The 22539-nt window shown below is 38.8% G+C and overlaps 1 protein-coding gene across 2 annotated transcripts in view; it reads right to left on the bottom strand.

Annotated features, from left to right (window-relative positions):
• Positions 1 to 6001: 6001 nt before the first annotated feature.
• The window catches only part of LOC149302555 (cadherin-12-like), an 81985-nt gene continuing 65447 nt past the window's right edge, over positions 6002 to 22539 (bottom strand). For both annotated transcript variants that reach the window (XM_089482343.1, XM_089482344.1), the window contains 5 exons: positions 22020 to 22156; positions 11111 to 11232; positions 10134 to 10251; positions 7968 to 8219; positions 6002 to 6498 (listed from right to left, as the gene is read on the bottom strand). In XM_089482343.1, coding sequence (XP_089338469.1) covers positions 6002 to 6498; positions 7968 to 8219; positions 10134 to 10251; positions 11111 to 11232; positions 22020 to 22156 — 1126 coding nt within the window. The remainder of the gene's footprint in view (positions 6499 to 7967; positions 8220 to 10133; positions 10252 to 11110; positions 11233 to 22019; positions 22157 to 22539) is intronic.

Below are 22539 nucleotides of genomic sequence, written 5' to 3'. Positions count from 1 at the left end.
CCAGAATGTACTGGCTGACCTGGCATGATAGGAGTGTGATTGCTAACAGCAATCACAGTCCCATAATGTCTAGGTTCCAGCATTTACTGGTTGGATGTGTAAGTGCTGGAACCTAGGCATGATGGGACTGTGATTGCTGTTAGCAATCACACTCCTATCATGCCAAGTCAGCCAGTACATGCTGAAACCTAGCTAGCTGCCCCCCCTTGTGTATTGATGCTGCCAGCAGTATGGGGTCTGCACATCACTTACAGCCACCCTGTACCAGCATGTACTGGCTGACTTGGCATGATAGGAGTGCGATTGCTAACAGCCGGAAAATAGTGCCGAAAATATTCTTGCGTTTCTTGTGTAGCTAAAAACAGAAGAGACACAACCAATGGCGATTGGCGTCATGACGATACGGAATCACGCACAGGAAGAAGGACGACACGGAATCACATACAGGAAGAAGGAGGACCAATACACATATAAAAAGGGAACGGAAGGAACAACAAAGGACTTTTTTTTACCTCCTGAGGAGGCCAACAGAGGCGAAACGCATCGAGGAAGGACTTTTATTTATTATTTTTCTAGATGCATTTAAATCTTTTAATATTATTATATTAGATAATTTTAGGGGCTAGTTCCCTCAATAAATTTGGTCTGTATCCATTGGGTTCTATTAGAGTAAGCTGCAGTACCTTGGAAATGCCATATCAGGAAGACAATGTCTGGACACAGAAGGGTTCCTATATCCCCTCCCTGAGCGTCTTGCACATATATGGATATATTCCATCTTATAAGTTCTTGATCAACAATATTACACCATTGGTTGTGTCTCTTCTGTTTTTAGCTACACAACACTTTAAGAAGCACAAGGATATTTTCGGCACTATTGTGAGTGCAACTGACACCATACAATTATTTTTAGTTTTTTTTTTCCTATACACTCTACACTATTATTGTCTGTTTTTTTCCCCTTATCTTACATAAGCGCTCCTAAAAGGAATCATATTCGCATAAAATGACAGCATATTAAATTGTCACCATGTTTGTGTCAGAGACAGTTTCCCTCTCAAAGTGTTTTGGTGTACAGCCAGTTAATGTATATGGCGCTGTGGTTAATATTAACAATTACAATCAAGTAAAGATATTAACGTAAAGTTACAATCCACTCTAAGTGTGAACCAACTAAATAAACAGGGACAAGACTAGTGGCGTCAGAATGAGTGTAAACATAATGGAATTTGAAAAGGTCATAGAGTATCACAGTTGTTTGCAGTTAAATATATGGATATATAAGCTGTCGTCTAATATTGGTACGATGAGGTCTAATGTGGTATGTACAAGCATTGAAAAATGTTGGACAACTTGTGTTCCTTTATCTGTGCTGGATATTCAGGTGCAGTCCCTGGCCAAATGGCACCACAGTTGTATGTTTTTACGCAATTTAATTTATAAACACATTTCTGCTTTGCCTTTTATCAAAATATTATAGTAGCTTTTGGGCTGTACAGCACTATGATATCCCCATACACACCATACACTTGAGTAAGGAGATGTTCCCCCAGTAAAGTGTCCTGACAGTGGTTATAATGGTATTTTTTCATCAGCCTCTTTGTTTAGATTGTCCCCTCAAATTGAATTGTTATCTTCTTTATTAAAATGTAAATTTATTGAGTTTAACAGAGGACATGAGGTAGGATATTCTTTTCTTAGTAATGTCCCAAACAACAAGACGTCATTTGGATGTAAGTAGCACTTGAAAGGGACTCTTGGCAGGAACATATTAGACTTTGAGAGTTGATCAGCTATAGCATTATCTAGTAACTTAAAAGGAAAAAAAAATCATTGAAGGTTATACTTAATTCGGCTTAACATTGTCTTTTAGATGAGAGTCTTATATAATTGTATATTCATTTGTGTGTGTTGTAATATTATTTATAACAACAACATTTAATTTTCACTGTCGATGTGAACATCAAAGTTTACAGAATTTAATTCATCTGAATTTATTTCCCTTGACATTTGAGATAGCATGAACAAGTTCAGCTTGACAAATGTACTTTATAAAAACAATTTACAATGAATGTTGTATTTCTGTTTATGATCTGAATGTTAATAATCTACTTTAAGAGAAATACATTGATTTTTTTCTATTCCAACAAACATGTAAATGACACTTTTTCCAAGCCTTCAAACACCAATGCAATTATGATATAATGAGGCATATAATGTAATCAGACAAAGAGTTTGAAATAATACTTTCTATTTTGATATGTTCCCAAATGAATTGCAAAATTCAATATAAAAACTACCAGTGCATGAGAATGGTTAGTATACTTTTTGAGCTCCATAATAACTTTCCTACAACTCCTCAAACCTGTGCATTGGGTATTGCTTGGCCCCCTAGGACAATGATCTCACCAGCGATATCTTCATCACTGAAATCTGTCTCTCGAGTCCCTAAATTATTGTCACATTAGGCCCTCTTACATCTCTGATGTGTTTGATGTCATAATTTAGATCAGGACTGCAAACTTGTAGTCCTGATGGGGTGCAAACAGGCCACAGTTTTTGAATACCCCAGCTTGAGCACAGGCATATACATTAAAAATTAAAGTACTTGTTTTTAAGCAGGAATACACATAATTCCTGACTTGTTTGCAACCCTCAAGGACAAGATTCTGTAACCCTATCTTAGATCATGGTCAAAGTATGTAGGATGACTCCATCTCTAAGTTCGTATAAAGTTACTTAACATATGTTCTCATCCATGCTGCTGGTCATATCCCATTCTGCCATATCTCCCAACTTCTTGTTAAAAAATGTAACAAAAAGTTCCCCTTGAAGTAAAGCTGACCAAAACTCGGATTGGACATGGATTGTGCAAATGTCTTATTTTATTTGCACATCTGTGTATATCTCTAGCTTCCTGGAACAAAACTTGAGAACTTATATAGTATTTATGTGATGTCTTTTATTAAGCCAACACAGAAACGTGTAAAATTACACATGCTTTAGGGACCTCAGTAGTCTATTCTACATATGGATTCCATCTTTTTTTAACTATATCTTTTCTGGGCTAAAATGGCTATTTCCCTTTTCTGTACATATCTCTATAGTATATATACAAAATCATAAATTACGGTACTTAGCTAATCAACCATACAAGTGACACTTGAATATTGTATTAGAGATATTCAAATTTAAACCAGACAGCCTGTGCGTGAGGAAATCTGATCTATTTCCAATGATAAAGTAGCCATTTTCTACGAAACCAGCTATTAATCTTCAGTATTTTCAAATTCATGATGCATAAAACATAACATGCTACATTATTTCTTTACGGTTTGCTTACACTTTGCAAGTTTCCAAAGGCAATTTAGAAAATAGATTTTTTTTTTCTTCATGAAATATAAGGTGCTTCAGACAGTCATGTTTGTAGGATACCTTTCAAACGTCCTTCAAAAGGAATATATTTTTTTCGAAGGATGTCCTTTGGAAACCTACAGGTATACATTCGATGTATGCATTTGCACACATATTAGAAAACAACGATCCACACTTATGAACTTAATTATATCTGGAAGGTGCCCCGCCACTTATTCACTTATTCTACTTATTCATGACCTTAACTTCTACATTTAGTATTGTAGCTTATCTGGGATGAAACAAACCTCACCAATGTATAATTGCACTAAATAAAAACACCTTGGTAATAAGGTGGAAAATAATGGATAAGCTACATGATGAGCGTGCATGCATTGCTAAAGTTTATTATTCGCCACGCCTTCATGCCATGTAGTAGTTTAGAGAAGATATTGGTTATATTCAGTTGCAATAACCCTGTAAGACATGTGCTTTTCCTTTATGTGATGTGTAATTCAAGAGTTAATATCAGTTGTCCCAGGTTGTTGTAGTAGGCAACACTTGTAGAAGTTGCAATAATCTCACTCCATATAAAAAGATATACAATTCACTACAGGCTTGACGTTTCATTAAGCATTTTAACAAAAAACGAGATGCGTGTGACTTTAAAATTGATTACAACATTTAGCTTTTTAAACCACTTTCATTAATAAGTCTATTCACCCTCTAGCAATCAAATATGTTTAAATTACGGAGCACACATCTCTTAAACATGAGTGGATCACTAAAGTACCCTTACATTTTAAGAGAAATTTGTGTTTGCCTGTAACGTAGGAGAGATTTGTGTGCTAATTAGAAGTAAAAAAAAACCTCAAAAGAAACCAGGGGGACCTATAAACTGTTAGTGGATTAAAACTCATATATATATATATATATATATATATATATATATATATATGTTATGTTTTCTCTGTGATCTGAGCTTAGAAGACATGTGATAAACCAACACTGATACTGTACATAACTTATTAGTATAATAAAAATCATTCAGAGGACAATAATGTACGCACCAAACATCTGGTTGAAATGTTTTATTTCCTGTAACATAAACAATGTGCTGTTAGTAAAATATTGTAAAACCGAAACGTCACCTGAAATCACCAAAGTATTGCAGCCAAGTGTTCGATTTCGTGGTCATGTTCGCATGCACATCCCCACCAGTGCTTGAATCTCAGAATTACATAACCAACCTTTAATGTAGTTGTACTTAATGTTGAATACCCTGTCAGGTTAATTAACCCCATAAGTTCAAATGCAGTAATGGCATAACTGCCTTCTAAAAATTCCAAGGTAATGTCAAAATTCCATACTACATAAATTCAGAGAGCTGCTTATGCCTTTGATATGTTATTGATGTGAAAATAACCATAAATAACCTAAACAAACAGCAGATAGAAATTATATATGAAGAGAGTATATCAGAGTATCCTATTTTCATTTTTTAGAGTTTCTTTTAAACTCATATTTTAAAAAAAGTTTATTAATACCAAAATAAACTTATATATAAGTATAACTGATATATATAGTACAGTAACTGTATAGGAATTTTAATAATTCAGAGTTTTTTGATCTTGAAATAACCAAAAGCACTTTTAATAAAGGGTGAATTATTAATATTATAGGACTCAACTGAAAAAATAACTTTTCCAATTTGGATGTTAATATATATTGTGAATAACAATAACATGTTTCAAAACATTTATATGTTATTCCAGATTTGGATACGCAAAAATAGAGATAGCATTATGGTCATATTGTGCTGTAATATCATTCCTAATGTTTCTGTTGAGTAACAGAATATTTTTTTTTTTTATTTTTTTTTTACATACAATAAGGTTATATGCTATTGTTAATATTGTTTTCAAGATGTTTATTGCTGTTTATTATTTAAAACAAAAATCCTTTTCAAAGACAACCGTTATTTTGCAGTAAAAAAACCAAAGAAAATGCTCCAGTGCCTGTTTATTTTTAAACATAAAATGTTGAATTTAAATCTAATCTAATTTGAGTTTCTAACAATTCCTTAATCAAAAGGAAAAAAAAATTGTGAACAAAATTATTTTTTTTAATTAAATAAATCAGTGGAAAATTAAATAGAACAAATTGAACAAAAAACACAACACAAATTACTTATATTTATGTATAAATATTTTAAATAAAATCAGCTTTTTTAAGATGTTTTTTGACATCACATTTGTAATTTTCATTGTACTCTACTCTTTACTGCTGCATAATTATTTACTACATTAATAGAAGTCCAGTGCTCTCTCAGATAAAAGTTTCTATAGGCACTTTAGTGGAATTAAGAAAATCAACCTCTCTCCACCATGATGCCACTAAATGCCACTAAACACAAAAGTGTCATGACAGCAATTTTTACATTACAGACCTGAGTTTTTCTCAGCTTGAATTATAAATAGCAGAAACAATTCCTTAAATATCATGACAGGATCAATTCGTCTTTTGGGAAACAAAAAAAACCCAACATGATAAATATTGAAGTTTTTTTTTTTAATATAAAATTGTTGTTTTTTTTTTTTTTACATAATGTTAAATAAAGCTTTTTTTTTTCCTTTTCTTCAGTAAGTTAAGTGATTTTGTCTGGGTTGTAATTTTCTTCACCAAACATTTCAGCCAAAGTTTTAAAACGTGGTCCCCAGTCACTTAAGAAACCATAATCATAATCTGCCTCCGCACTTACTGATTCTATTGTACTTAGAGAATCAGCTAGAGATCCAGTGCCTTCATATGCATAAGTTGCCAGTGAGTCATATGGTGGTGCACTGGGATCCACATCATGCTCTTGCAGCCTTTGATTAATAAAATCTCTGATGTCACTGTTATATTCTGCTGGTGGTTTTTGACGAGGCAAACAAAGAGGTTCTGGCTTTATGTCTCTGCGGGCTTTATTGTCTTCAATTACCTTTGGATTTCGCAGGGCACCAATGTCAAATGCCTGAGTGTCCTCCTCCCCACCTCCTTCATCATCATAATGGATAACGTTGTCCCTTATGTCTTCTTTTGAGGTCATTAGAGCACCTTTCTTTTTCTGTCTTCTTAATGCTACATAGAGTACCACTATAACTAAATTAGACAAGACAATGTCAGTGAGGATGCAGTAACTTGCGTTGCATTTTAAGATTGGCTTCTACATACCAAAGAGTTTCAATAACTAAATAGTTTGAATGACTTTCATTTGATATATATATATATATATATATATATATATATATATATACATTTATATATGTATATATATGCAATTAATATTTATGTAATTTGTTAAGAAATATTGAAATATTTTGATTAAAAAAAAATGAAAAGTTAATTAAGAAAACATTAATCATTTTATTGAATAGAGGTAACGCTGCATAAAGCCAAAATTGTAAAAGCTTGCAGACCAGCCTGGTGCATCTACATACATTGTTCAAACAATCAGGTGAAACAACTAGGAAACAATAGGTGAATCTCCTACATGATGTCGATACACTGCGGCAATGAAACTATTTTCATGTGTTTGCGTCTAATTACACTTTGAAGACTTTGCTGGCATAATTGAATTGAGCCCAATAACTGGATAATTTAAGAAAGTATTTTCTAGCTGAATTAATTTGTGTATGCTTTAACATTCATGTATATGTATATGTAAATTCAATGATGCAGAATATTTACACCATGACCCAACTTATATAATTGAGTGTATTCATTAAGAAGCCAAGACTCAATGTGAGTTGTTTGTAAGGCACAGGAGAGAATTCAACTTTACATGTTGTGTGTTTCATGTGTGGGTATGCATGGAGTAAAAACTTAAATGTTCTCACATGAAACTCAAAAACACTTACTAACCCCCAATAGATATACATTTTAAATAAGTAACAGTGTTAAAGAAACAAAACAGGGGCCCTAGGATCCCCTAATAACCATGAGGTGATGATCACACCCTCTTTCCCCACCCTATGCGCGATGGGACTTAGGGACTATACTCCTCAGGTTGATTTAATTATCCCCAACTCACAGTGGACAGGGTAGATAAATGGAGGTGATTTGTAACTCACAGGCTAATGAATTTGCAAGTTTGCTTTTTCTCATCTTATATACATTAAACTCTCCTGTGATTTTTTTGTGCATTTTTGTCTAACTCTTGCAAGTTTTCTGGGGGCGGTGGGGGGTTTGCCAACATGCAAGCACTCAGACTTTAGTGAATACAGTACACCATTAACTTGTAATAACAATGTTCATTTATTAATTAAGGAATTAATACAAGCTGTTTGTTAATATGCATATTCGTGCTCTTTAGACATTAACCTGCTTTTGGTAAATGTATTTGTGCAACTTGAAAAACACAGATATCTTTGTTAGGCTAGTAGGCCAGCTTAACCTTTACATGATAAAACCAAAGCATCTCTGGCTGTAGACCAGGAGAATCTAACATGCAGCTCTGAGGATAACATGAAAATCTTTATAATTTTTCCTACGTATTTGTTCATGGTAAGCTTTACAGTGGCTGAAAGGTGAACACTGGCGGCATATATTGCAACATGCTTTTGACTTACCTAAAAGTATAACGATGCACAATAATATCGCTATCAAAGCACCTGTACTTAATCCAACAGGTAAGAAGATTGCTTCTGCATTGCATGATAAAACGACACCTTTGGAATCACATCTGCATACTTGAATGGTCAATGTGCTTGTGCTACTTTGGATAGGATAGCTGCTGTCTTCTACCACCACTGGGAGCAGGTAAAACTCCTGCTGCCTGCGACTGTATCCATGCCTTTGTGCTTGTATACCAGCTGTGTTGTCTATAAAATAAAAAATACATATTAATACTAAAACATTATGGTTAATATAATTAAATTATTGATTGTGGGGAGAGGATACTGCTCCCCCTCCTCACAAAAGGTGCCTACATGTTGTGTGCTATAAATTATGTGTTGATGTTTTCTGAGACACACTTTGTTTAAGTATGAAATGTAATGGACAGGGTAGGAGAACAAATCACCTCCTAAGAGCTGAGTGCTCACTAAATATACACATTTACCTGGATACATAAAGAAGCATTTTCTTTGCATTTATTCAAAAACAAGTATGTAGAAATAATAATGTATCAATAAGAATATATTCTTAATTGCATAATGAAATTGTTTCTGGCTCAAAAAAGTTGGAGGCAGGAAGAATATCTTGTTCATCTGTTCAAGTTTCAGTAGTAGAAAATATGGATACTTCACAATCATCTAATAATAATATCTAGATATAATTTTAAACAAGAGCAAGTTTAAATAAACAATTTCATTTTTGTTGTTATTATTGTATGATCTCTATTGAATGAGCTGAGAATGTTATTTACAACACAAAGTAGTTTAAATTAATAAAATAAAATAATGAATCGTTAAGTTAGCAAAATTATGTATATTTTCCCAGTAACCATTTTAATATTTTAAAAGCATGTCACATAGCATTTTCCACTGAGAGTTTCAATTATTTGTATATACACTCTAATTTAAAAAAAAAAGTATAAGTATAATGAAGGATTACTTTGTTCTTCATTAGACAGTTTCAAAAAGAAATATGCCATTTGGTGAAGCACTGTGACAATGCATTAAAAAAAGCCTTAGTTAAAGTCTTCAACCTGAAGTGATTGTTAAAAAGCAAGTTGTAATTTTAGTGGTTATGCAGAATATTTAGAAGTATCCCCATACTTTGGATTTTATAACATAATTCCAGAAGGTAGAAAGTTCAAGAATATTTTAGTTCCTCCCTGAAGTTGACTACTCTGAATGTTTTTCAACATTTACAAAGCCATCTATGTTATCAGATGATTTCCAAATAAAGGGGATTTTGCCACATAGCAACAGAAAAGATTTGAGTAAATTATATTAACAGCTGGTAGTAAAAGCCCATGGATGCCACTGAATATGAGTGATTCTCAGAAACTATACACATTGGTTGGACTTGCCACGTTCCATGAACAACACACATCTCATGACCTGTTCTCATGTCTGAACGGGGAAAAAAAACTAACTTACAAATTGCTTCAAAATGTATTACTAGTAAAAAATTAATAGTAAAAAAAAAAATTATGTTTTAACCCTTAAGAAACAATTCAACTTTTCACACAATGTAACTTTTTTAGACATATTTACCATGTGTATGTATTCTAGCCCTGACAAACACACAGACTCCTTGTCATCTCCAATATCCCCCATACAATTCCATATCATGGTTCCAATATCCCTCATACAATTCCATATCATGGTTCCAATATCCCCCATACAATTCCATATCATGGTTCCAATATCCCCCATACAATTCCATATCATGGTTCCAATATCCCCCATACAATTCCATATCATGGTTCCAATATCCCCCATACAATTCCATATCATGGTTCCAATATCCCTCATACAATTCCATATCATGGTTCCAATATCCCCCATACAATTCCATATCATGGTATATTAGTTGACTTTGATTGTAAACTAAGAAAATCTTAAAAAAAACTACTAAATACCTAACCTAGATTCATAACTTATGTATTTTGTCCTAAGGTTATCGGAAACAGAATTTTATCTCCAAAGTCCAAAGAATATGCTGTGGAATAAACAACATATTTTAGTGTGGAGAAACATACATCAAATCCATTTGATTGTTCCATGAATCATTATTGTGTAGTGCTATTTCCGCACAGCAAAAATGTATATAATCAGAATACTTACTTTTGTAGTCATGGATGGTAAAATTGGGGTTTGTAGAAGCATCGGGTGGTAGCCTGAATGAGAAAGTCTGCCCTGCAGGTGACATATCTTTGTCAGTGGCACCAATAATCTGGATGATCTGAACAAAACCACATAGAGAGCATTTTACTTTTCATGTAAACACTACTTATGGTAGGCTTCTTCAAAAGCTAGAATAATATCTGTTCTGGGATGGGTTAGGCTTTTAGCATGAAAAATGACAGGAACAAAGCAGCAGGAAGAAAGCTGTTTACAATTTAAAGAACATTTCCAGCTATAACTGACAGAGCTATCCTTAAAGATAATTTAAAGTATGAACTGGAGATGCTGCAGTTATTTTTCTTTAGCTGTCCTGCTTATACTTCAAATTCGATTAAAGGCATTATCGAGCAGATTTCAAAGCAACGTGCTATACCAGTGCTTATATATTTAATGGAGTCTATTCACTAAAGGATGGGTGGTGAGTCGAGTTGAGTCGCTTTTTGTTTATTAATATATAAGTTATTTGCAAATGTTGCAAAAGTTCATGTCAGTGATAACACATTTCCATAAACTACAATGTAATCTAAAAAAAAAAACAACTGGATACCACTCCTACCCCTTAGATGGGGGCAAGGTTCATCCAATGCACTCTGTGCATGCAAAAGCTGTGCTGTCCATGCACCCCCTCCAGCAATCATTTATAACTATCTAGCAACTTCAGGGTAAATTCATCCCTGAGTTTCTGCTGTGTTTTTTTCGACATTGAGAATTTCCTACTGCATATATGATGATTTACTTTAATATAACTCATCCATAGGGTTAGGTTCAATAATTTAAATATTTTTTTTCTCTTGGCCTTTGAGTGAGAGCATGTACTAATACCTCAGCTGCTGGAATCCATCCCATAAAACATATAACGTGTACGGTATACCGCCATCTTACATCATCATCCATAATTCTAAACGTTGACATCATACCTGTCCAGCTTTTGCAGTTTCACATACTGACACCTCATATGGTACAGCAACTTCTGGGGGGAATTCATTAACATCCAACACATTAATTACAATTCGGACAGAGCTTGTTAACTGTCGATTACCTGAAAAAGTAATACCAGGTTATACAGGATAAAACAAATGTTAACATAATGGCTTAAAGGAAGTTATTCGTGGAAACACACAATCTAAAAAAAAGTGACCAAAAATAGTTTAGATAAGAACTAAGTGTACATAATGATACAAATTGCCTAGCAACCACAAGATGGTGCCACAACCTAATAACAAAAGTGGCATCCTAAAATTCATGCTGTAACAGATAGACAGCCCCAACATTACAGTAAAGAATGTTGATCTCAAAGTGCAGGAATCAATGCGTAATTGTGACGCGCTTGTTTTAATACATGTATTAACAGCACCCAACATCGACATGGTAGCTGCCAGTGGGCATGATACAGAAAATCATCACACAACTTTACCATCATAGCTCATGTGTTTACTCAAAATGAAAAGGTAAACAAGTCCAATAAAACAACAAAAAGAGGGGGGCGGAGCCTGAGCTCGAAGAAGATGGCTGCTTAAGCTGCTAGCTCTGCTTGCCATCCGCCTTAAACTACTATTTGTTCCGCTTTATCCCTCTCATGGGGAAAACTAATCGTACTGGGGGTACCCCCAGAGCTCCAGGCACCCGGGACAAGTCTTCTCACCCGTCCGTCCGGTCTTATTTCCACGGCCTGTCTGATCATGACTCCCGGGACTCAGAGGTCAAGATGGCGCCTTCCCCGGCTAGCCAGGCCAGCGATTTATCGGACGGCGGCCCAATCGATCAAGCTCCGGACTTACCTTCTTCATACCCTGCTGATTCAGCGTGGCGGGAGGCTCTCCAATCTCTGCCGACCAAAGCTGATTTGGTGGCTGTCATAGATTCCTCGTTGGAACATGCCCTTCATGGAGTTCGGGCCGACCTCGTGGTCATCAAACACGACTTGAAACAGATTGGGGACCGTGTGATGACATTGGAGGAGGGCCACTCGGCCGCCTGCGAGAGAATTGATCACCTATCTTCTACACTGCACACACACACAGACTCAATCTACATGCTGAAGCGTCAACTGGAAGACCTTGACAACCGTGGCCGCCGCAACAACCTCCGGATTCGAGGGTTGCCTGAGACGATCCCGCCGGAGAAGCAACGTTCGTCTCTGCAAACTCTCTTCAACTCATTGCTTCAGCTCCCGGACGATTCGCCCATCATTTTTGATCGAGCTCATCGTGCCCTTCGCCCGCGGGGCCCCCCGTCCTCGCCGCCGAGAGACGTGGTTTGCTGTCTCCACGAGTACTCGACCAAGGAGGCGATCCTTAAGGCCTGTCGCTCTGCCAGCCATGTGGAATTTGAGGGGGACAAGATATCTATATTTCAAGATTTGTCTCCACTCACCCTCCAGAAGCGAAGGGTACTGCGACCCGTCACCTCAGCTCTGCGTGACGCGGGGATCCCCTATCAGTGCGGTTTCCCGTTCATGCTCATAGCACGTCGTAATGGAGTTACCTCTATTTTGAAGCACCCCACTGACCTGCCGTCTTTCTTGGAGGAGCTTGACCTTCCGCCCATCGAGGTTCCCGACTGGGATGCCGCCCCACCTTTGATGCAGCCTCTCTCCAACCTGGCGGATTCTTGGATCCCACGTTCCAACCGGAGGAAGAGGACCCGCCGCGCTCCATCGGACGCTGCAGCTACCGGGTGACTTTGATCGTCGCTTTCATCATTGTCTCTCCGGAGTGCTCATCGAGGATAATGGTCTGGGATTAGATGCTCCCCTGCGGGGCTGTTTTGCATTGGACGCTATCCGGTCTCACGGTCTGACTTCCTCGGTGCTGGTCTCGTTATACGGGACTTCCACGCCCTCGATCGGGTATTACGCTTCGTTTCGCTACCGGTTCTCGTTTTATTAGTATTTTTTTATTATTAGTTTTTATGTTGATCGGACGGTTTTTCGGCGCTTAAGTTTTTTTTTTCCTATTCTTCCTATTTACTACCATTGCACACTACACCTCCACTTTCGTACACATATATTTGTGAGCCATGGGGGCCCCGTGCCGGTCTCCCTCCCTTCGCTTAAGTTCGGGTTCCGGTTCTTGTTCAGGAGTTTAGCCCTGGGAGCTCCAGGGACTCTCTCCTGGATGTTTGGCCCAGCGGTTCTCACCTGGCTCTGGTGCCTGGAGGGTTCACCCCTTGATAGGCCCTCTATTCTTAACACATGCACATACTTTCACATTTGGGGCTATCAATATACCATTCTTTGTTCTTTGCTCTGTCTGAGCTGTCAACGTATGCCTGAATGCCCTGGGGCCTTTGCATAATGTTTTGCTTGAGTATCTCTCTCTGGGTACCCGTTGCCCTTTGGTATAATCCCCCTTCCCCTTGGGCTTAGTGGGATATTTTCCAGCGGGCGGCGCAGTAGCTGTTTCCCTTCTTTTTCCCACTTCACTAACTCTCTTTTCCTGTTTCTTTACCCCCCTCTTTTTCCTCTTCCATCCCTGACTTCGTGCTATCCCCCCCCGAGCTCCCCTGTCCTTTGCGGACAGTGATCTAGGGACTCTCTGCAGTCCCGCTGCTCATTAGTTCTTGACACTCTGTGTCGCTTTATTAGGCGGGTTACCGGCCTGTCTGAGACCTACGCACTACACACTATACACTTGTTTGTTTTATTGTTTTCTTTTATTCTTTGTTTTTGGACTGACTGTTTGGGGTTATCTCCCCCTATTTGACTAGTCTCCAGACGCTAATATGTCTGCTGATCAGTTACGCTTTACTACTCTCAACATGAGGGGCTTGAATAAACCAGAACAACGCTCTAAATTGTGCTCCTTTCTCCGGTCTTCTAAAACTCACATCGCATTCGTTCAGGAGACTCATTTTAGACGTGGGGCAGAGAGACGGCTTATGGAACAGCACTTTACTTACTGCTATTTCTCGAGCTCGCCCTCCTCTAAAACGAAAGGGGTGGCCCTCTTTATCCATAAGTTGGCGCGGTTCCAACCATTAGAAGATTGGAGCGATGACGAGGGGAGATGTGTTTTTGTGAAGGGTTATGTGGGGACGCAGAAAATTACGTTAGCAAATATTTATTCCCCCAACCGGCTACAGGGTAAATTTCTCATCTCTATCCTCGCCAGGCTGGCGGACTTCCAGGAGGGGATAACTATCCTGGGCGGAGACTTCAATATGGTCTTTGACCCTATTTGTGACACATCCTCTGGCAGATCCCGTATTCCGTATTCCATGATTCGTAGAGTACTCAAACATCTTAAATTGACCCAACTCATTGATGCCTGGCGGGTTTTACACCCAGACGGCAGAGACTATACCCACTTTTCGTCACCTCATGTTGTCTACTCCAGAATTGACACCTTTTTTGTGTCCCACTTTCACCTTCCCTCCCTGCGCTCTGCTGAGATAGGCCCTTCCACTATAAGCGACCACGCTCCTGTTTCTATATCCATTTCTGTGTCCGCACTTCCTGCACCTCAGTGGAGTTGGAGGCTCAACGAGTCCCTGTTAGATGATCCCCATAATGTATCCACTTTGTCCTCCCATATCACCGCGTATTTTGCGGAGAACTCCACTTTGGACGTTTCAGAGACGGTCGTATGGGAGGCTCACAAGGCAGTAATGAGGGGTCATTTAATTGGCATGGGGGCCGCTGCGAAGCGATTGAGGTTAGACTCCATCTTGTCCCTTACCAGGGAGATAACGCAGTTGGAAGTGAGACACAAGTTGACACTCCATCCGTCCCTGCAACTTCAGCTCACCTCCCTCCGGATGCGCTTGGCATCTTTGCTTGACACACGTATCAAACGCAACTTTCTCCTGACGCGTAGCAAATTTTATGAATTCGGGGACAAGCCAGGTAAATTACTAGCTAAGGCCTTGAGGGCAAAGAGGGCCCAGAGCTACTTGCTCAGGATACGCGATGGACACAATCGGGTGCATTTCCAGTCCCATAAGATTGCTGAGTGTTTTCAGCATTATTATTCCTCCCTTTATAACCTTCCCCCTGCCCCTGGTCCCCCGACAGCTCTCTCTCAGGCCACTGCCGACTTCCTTGGTACACATCTCCGGAGAGTCCTTACGTCAGAGGACAGTAAAGTGCTTGAGAACCCATTTACGCTTTCCGAGATTGAATCGGCGGTTAGGGGCTCGCCCCCGGGCAAGAGTCCTGGCCCCGATGGTTTCTCTGCTACGTACTATAAGAAGTTTCTTCCCCTCCTGGGCCCCCGTTTGGTCTCTCATTTTAATGCTGTTGCTGGGGGAGAGCCCTTCGATCCTCGAGCCCTGGATGCCAGTATAGTGGTCATCCCCAAGCCCGATAAGAATCTAGACCTCTGCAGTAGCTACAGGCCGATCTCATTGATCAATGCCGACGTTAAGCTTTTTGCTAAAGTATTGGCCAATCGCCTTCGTCCCCTACTACCGGAACTGATCCACCCGGACCAGGTCGGTTTTGTACGAGGGCGAGAGGCAAGGGACAATACCATTAAAGTTCTAGATATTATCACACATGCCCGACACTACCGGACCCCTATGGTCCTTGCCTCTATGGATGCCGAAAAGGCATTTGATCGAGTCTCCTGGTCTTTCCTTTTTCAGGTCCTGGAGGGGATTGGTCTGGGTATGCATTTTCTGACCTGTATCCGAGCCCTTTACACATCCCCCATGGCCCGGGTTACTGTAAATGGTATTCAGTCTGGGGGGGTAGCTCTGTCTAACGGAACGCGCCAAGGTTGTCCGCTTTCTCCGCTCCTATTCCTTCTGGCGGTTGAGCCTTTCGCTGAGGCGGTGCGCACTCATCCGGAGATTAAGGGTATTGATATTTCGGGACACTCCCATGTGATTTCGCTGTTTGCTGATGACGTCCTTGTGACGCTTGCGGACCCGACCCATCCTCTTCCTGCGCTGTTGACCTTGCTTGAGCATTTCCACTACCTTTCTAATTATAAAATCAATCTGTCCAAGTCCGAGGTGATGGGGTTCCACCTCCCCCCGGACGTCTCTCATCATATCCGCTCCAACATGCCTTTCCGTTGGAAGGAGGACTATATCAAATATCTTGGCGTTCTTATTCCCTCGGACTTGCATAAAATTCAGGCCCTGAACTTTGACCCCCTTTTAGCCACCCTCCATGCCGACCTGACTAAGTGGGCATTCCCCCATGTGTCCTGGTTTGGCAGGGTTAGCATCCTCAAAATGAACGTCCTTCCCCGCTTTCTTTACCTTTTTCAGACGCTGCCCATTTTCCTCCCCCGCTCCTACTTTCGTAAATGCCACAGTGCCTTCCTCCGTTATATTTGGCGGGGCAAACCTGCCCGGCTCTCTTTCTCTTACCTGACGAGACCCAAAACGTCTGGGGGTTGGGTCTTCCTAACCTGGAGTTATACTGGAGGGCTGCCCATCTTCGCCGTGTGGTCGAGTGGTCTGTGGGCTCGAGACGGCCCTGGCTCCAGATTGAGGCGGCGGCTCTCTCTTGCCCACTAGAGGTTCTACCCTGGATTGTGGACCCACAGCGCTATGTTACTTTGGCGCCTCACCCGTTAGTTACGCCCACTTTGAAGGCTTTCCGGGGGGCTGTACAAATAGGCGGTATCTCGTCGGTTCCCTCCCCTCTCTTCCCTATTTCGGGACATCCGGATTTCATGCCAGGGGGGGTTACCAGTCGTATGTCGTCGCTTCTCCCTCCCTCTGTTAGTATACTCAGGGTCTGCCATGTATCTCAAGGCACTAGCTTCCGGTCGTTGGAAGACTTGACGGGCTCCGCAGCTAACCCATTTCAGGTGGTCTTCCTTTATCACCAGATTAAGCACTTTCTTACCTCCTCTGGTGCCCTTGCGGGTGGGTCTCGTGCTCCTACCGTGTTTAAACATCTGTGTCTGGCGGACAAGGAGCCCCCGCATCTTCTTTCTGCCCTCTATGCCATTCAGCTTAAGCCGATGACCCTTACTAAGCCCTACTATTTCGGTCTCTGGGAGGGGGATCTCGGGATTTCTCTTTCTCTTGAAGAGTGGGAATGGTCGCTTCTGATTGCTCACAAAGGGACCGTCTCTAGTAGAGTGCAGGAAACTCTCTTTAAGCTCATTACCTGGTGGTACAAAGTCCCCGTAGATCTCCATAGGTTCCTTCCACAAATTTCCCCTATGTGCTGGCGATGTAATGCTTCCCCGGGCTCCCTCTATCATATCTGGTGGTCATGCTCGGCAATTCAGCCTTTCTGGGATAAAGTGTCCTCAGTCATCCGTGAGGTGGCGGACCTGTCATTTGTAGCCACCCCAGCTTCCGTGCTTTTGCATCACACCGCTGACCCGTACAAGCCCTACAAAGGCTCCCTCAAATTTCACCTTATTAACGCTGCTCTCGCCACTCTTCCTCGTTTCTGGAAGTCTGCCAGCCCTCCCTCCATGTCGGCCTGGTTTCGCCAGGTTGAATTTACCTATCAAATGGAGACTCTCACTGGGGCAGCCAGAGGACACGACCATTCGGTCGAGCTCTTGTGGTATCCTTGGCGTGCATATGTTTCCTCCCTAGCCGATAGCCCTGTCTCTCTCGGGCCTTGAGTTCATGCTCGCCTCTCCTGACTATGTAGGTCTTCCGATGTCAGTCCAATATATCTAGTCTAGTTTAATATTTTATTTTTTTTTCGTTTCGTATGTTCTTGCCTACCGTGTTTTGTTAGGTTTATTTGTAGGTTGCTTCCATCTCCACCTTACCTAGAGCACAGGGACGCATGGGGCCTTGTCTGGGCCTCTGTACTACCCTTCGACTTTCTGTGTACTCTGGGTACTTTCCTTGTTGATATCTCTAACGTCAATCCGCATCTACTCACTGTTTCTCGAATGCGACTATAATGTGGCACATATCTCAGCTGACTTTCTATGGCACATGTTTGTATATGTCGGAGCTATCACGCTTATGTGAAAGAGGTCTCGTCCCCTCCTATCCCTCGTGTCCAATATAGACTCTGACTGTATAACGCTTTTACTGTGATTTTGTGCTATGTCATGTTTTCCCTGCAATAAACGGTGAATTGAAAAAAAAAAAACAACAAAAAGAAAGTATTTAAAAGCAACACCATGTGTACAAAGACAAGTACTGATGTAATAAAAAATAATCAAGGGCCAGGTAAGTATAAATGTATATAATAGAATGATTTTCACAAAGGTGCACCCTACAGCATATTTACGGTAGACATCTATTCCCCATGAAGAGGACATTGAAGCTATATTATCTATTTTTTTTTATCTACTCCTTATCAAGATCTGGATGAGGGTTCTATGTATCTCACGTTGTAACCTTTGTAATACTTTTGCTTTGAGGGTATGTTTTATCTTCAAATTCAGGACACTACCATCTTTACCCTCTTGTATTCAGTATTTCACATGGGCTGTGCCCCTTCTCTGGGGTACAGAGTCATGGGAATGATCAACATCTACAGATCATCATTGGCTGAATCAACTCATTCCTATCCAAGAAGTCCTATTTCACTGTTTTACTTACCGCTCAACCAATGACTAGATTGTAAGCTCGTAAGAGCAGGGCCCTCTTTTCCTTTTATGTGTTATTTAAAACCATTTATTTTCACTGCCTCTTATTGTTACAAACCCTACAGAATCTGTTGGCGCTATGTAAATAAATGTAATACACCATGAGGTTCAATGTGGCACCATGTTCTAATCTTTTTATGGTGGAACATTTGTTTATAATGTGTCATCCTGGCAGACTTATATGAACAACATTTTCTTTTTTTGTTGTGAGCCTCTAGAAGTATTACAATCCTTCAAAATATATTTGGATACCAAGATGTAGACGATTGTTTTCACTTTACAATATACTCGTATATCTCATTTTTAGACGTTCTTCTGGAAGTAAATACATATTTAGATGACAAATGGATAAACATTATTAACAGATTATGAGTTTTGCATGCAATTCCTCCTATCCAGACACTCTTAAGAAACCCTAGTTTGAAATCAGACACCTTTACTTTGATATGTGATTCAATATAACACCACTTTGAGGGAATTATGCCTTATGGCAGACCAATGAGTATTTATCTATGTGATACATGAACTCTATATTTATTTGATTCAGGATCTTTGGGAGTATCACCCTGGTGGATTTGATGCAGGATATTAATGCTTTGGATATTGTGCATGGACTTACATGTAAGGATCAGTAATGTGGACATTACAGGTGCATATTGTTTTAAAAATCTTCTCAATATTTAAATATAAGGTATCAATTATTTGGTGATTTTCATATGTTCATGTATAGTTTGTTTATTTTTTTATTCTATCAGAATTAATCCTTTTTGTCTCAACCAAGTGTTTACATGTTTTATTGTTACTTTGTTTTACTTTTTTCTGTACATGCCTGCATGTACTGTGCTCACCGTTGCCAGCCACTTTAATGATGCTTGACTGTGTTTATACAATTTAACAAGGTCTCCACAGGTATGGATTAAGAATGGCATTATTTAGCGTAAAGGTTACTGCGTGTGCCATGCCTTCTTGCATACTGCCTTATTGTTCTTTCGTATGCTGTGGTATTTATTCTTATGATGTCGCTTTTGTTATGAGGTTGCAATTAAATACTGCAACGTGTATTAAAAAAAATAAAAAAAAAAAATAAAAAATAAAAATAAATATATATATATATATATATATATATATCTTATTTCTAGTGTGCAAGTCACATGATTATTTATAAAAAAATAGCTTCTACCTACCTATATATATATATATATATATATATATATATATATGTATATATTTTTTTTATCACATCTGCATATCATAATAGACACACATGATTTTCAATTAGAATACGTGTCTTAAGCAACTAATGGGGATTCCAATGTATGGACTGATTCAACTATCTAAGGTAAGTTTGGTAAAGTGGCTGGGGTGTGATCAACTATTATGAAAGATTTATTGCTTCATACATTAGATGTACCCTATTCTACTTTCATTTACAAGCATTTTCTTTTTCAGAAACATCATGCAAATATGAGACTGCTAAAAAAAATTACTTAGCAGACAGCTAGTGTTACAAAAAAAGAATAGATCCCATCTGTCATTATCATGAATATTTTACGTCTGGTAAAATAGGTTTTGGTCTGTAGCTGTCAAGTGCAGTTTGTGAATAAAAAGTATGTCAGTAAAACACTTGGCAATGCTGCGGCAAAACTTCTGACACATATAATAATATCTTCATCTGGAGGCAAAACTCACATTAATATTTAGTGCAAAGCGTTGCTTCGTGATTTGCCTTTCAGCTGTATTTTCTAGAAGAAATGTGTTCCTTTGTCGAGTAACATTTTTATCAAGCCTTACTTAAAATGTAACAACATACTTATAAGTAAAACAAGTTCTAAAGTTCACTGAAAACTGCATCGCTAGTTGTACAAAATAAATGTGTTGAAATCGCATTTAACATCAATGCAGAATGCCTTGCAGCGATACACACTGTATAGGTTGCACGGGTCTGCAAACATTAGTCAAGCCCTGACACATTTGTTAGATGTTCGAAACAGAGTACTGTTTTATATTGGATCTCAGTAGGGGTTTTCTCTCAAATTTCTCGTGTTTATCTTGCTTAATAGTTTGTTGTCCACATCTTAACCCCTTAAGGACAATGGGCGGTCCCTAAACCCATTGAAAACAATGCATTTTGAGCCCGTATATGTACGGGCTTTGTCATTAAAGGGTTAAGATATCATTTTATCTGAATTCAATATCTGGGAGAGAGCAAGGCACTTTATGTGTAATAATTCTTTAATAACTGATAACAGCCTTTAAGGTACTTCTACCTAGTCTGCTGAATGTAACACTTTTGCAACTAAACACAGCATTAGAAGCATCATTCTTAGTACTAAGTATTGAAGCCTTTCCCAGATGTAGTTCTTTAATCGTGTGAAATATTTCCTCATTGCCTCATTCAAAATAACGCCTGGAACGCTTAATTGTCTCAAATTGTCTTGAGACAAAAAAAAAATCACTGATAGTTTACTTTAAAATGAAGGGGAGCTACGGGAAATGAGAAATGGAAGCGGTTGTGGGAGAAGCTAGGGAGACATTGAGAGAGTGTCAGATAATGTGAGAGTGAGAAAGTATGAATTAATGTAAAAAGCCCCCCAAATTTCATCCATACTGAAAAGGCATTAAAAGAAATTTGTTGTCCAAAGACAAAACAAAAAGTCTACTTTTTAGTTTTATGTTCACCGTGAACGTGGTACATAAATGGAATATCCTTCAGATGTTCCTTCAGAAAAGAAGTGGTAGATAGTAAATTAGTAATGGAATTTAAACATGCATGGGATAGACCTTGAAATTAGGGATATGTTTATAATTTACATTTTTTCATGCATTTTATTTTAGGTACCCTCAAAAGCTTGCAATCTATTATTCTTCAGTTAGCATTCAAGGTATCAATCTAAACTTTTTATTTGGTTCTATCCTATTCCAATAATAATAATAATAACAAGGAATTGCTTGTTTTGTGCTAAAACACAGGGTTTAGAATAAAAAAATCTTTATTAAAAATACCTTTAAGTTTGGTTAGTATAGTATACTGTTTTCGATGTGTCGGATTTAAAAATAAGGGGCATTTTAGCATTAAGGAAGCTGAGGTCTGAGGGAAACATACTCCAGATATCTTTCTGGTTCACCAAACCTATTCACATCCTGAGAACAAGAAGTTATGATAGCTACTCCCAAACATAAAGTCATTTAAATATATATATATATATATATATATATATATATATATATATATGCATAATAGTTATATAAAATGTTACTATTGTTATATTCACATTATAGCAGCAGTTATACTTACTTTCTTTACTTGCAATTATAGATATATTAAACTGTGCATTTGTTTCTCTGTCCAGTATCTCATTCGTGGCAACAGTTCCCTCATTTGCATCAACTACAAAGTTGTTGTCAATATCAGTCTTCTTATCAACAGAGTATCTGTTGGATACAAATGAAGGGAGAAAATATACATATCACTGTAAACATTGTCTAAAAAGACTATTAAAATGAATAGTAATGTACTGGAGGTGAACTGGTTTTCTCACTGCAACAGTTGGAAGACATGTTCCAGGAACCGAGCAATAAGAGAAGCCGCTGAAGCTTTTTGATTACATGCAGTTACAGAAACACATCTCCCTGCATATTATATCTTTACCTGCGGTCAGCTCCAGCATTGGCTCCCCAATGTGTCTTAGTGGAAAGTGCTCCCACTGATTTCAACGGGAGTGCTTTCCTGCTACAGATTAGTTGCTTGAATCAGCTGCAAGAATTGTTGGACCGCAGATAAGGTCCAAGTACATCAGGCAGGGTTTTTTTTAGAT

The sequence above is a fragment of the Sceloporus occidentalis genome, unplaced genomic scaffold (assembly GCF_023333645.1).
Source record: "Sceloporus occidentalis isolate IW3139 unplaced genomic scaffold, rSceOcc1.0.p SCAF_18, whole genome shotgun sequence".
NCBI classification, from domain to species: domain Eukaryota; kingdom Metazoa; phylum Chordata; class Lepidosauria; order Squamata; family Phrynosomatidae; genus Sceloporus; species Sceloporus occidentalis.
This window is presented reverse-complemented; position numbering and strand designations above follow the sequence as displayed.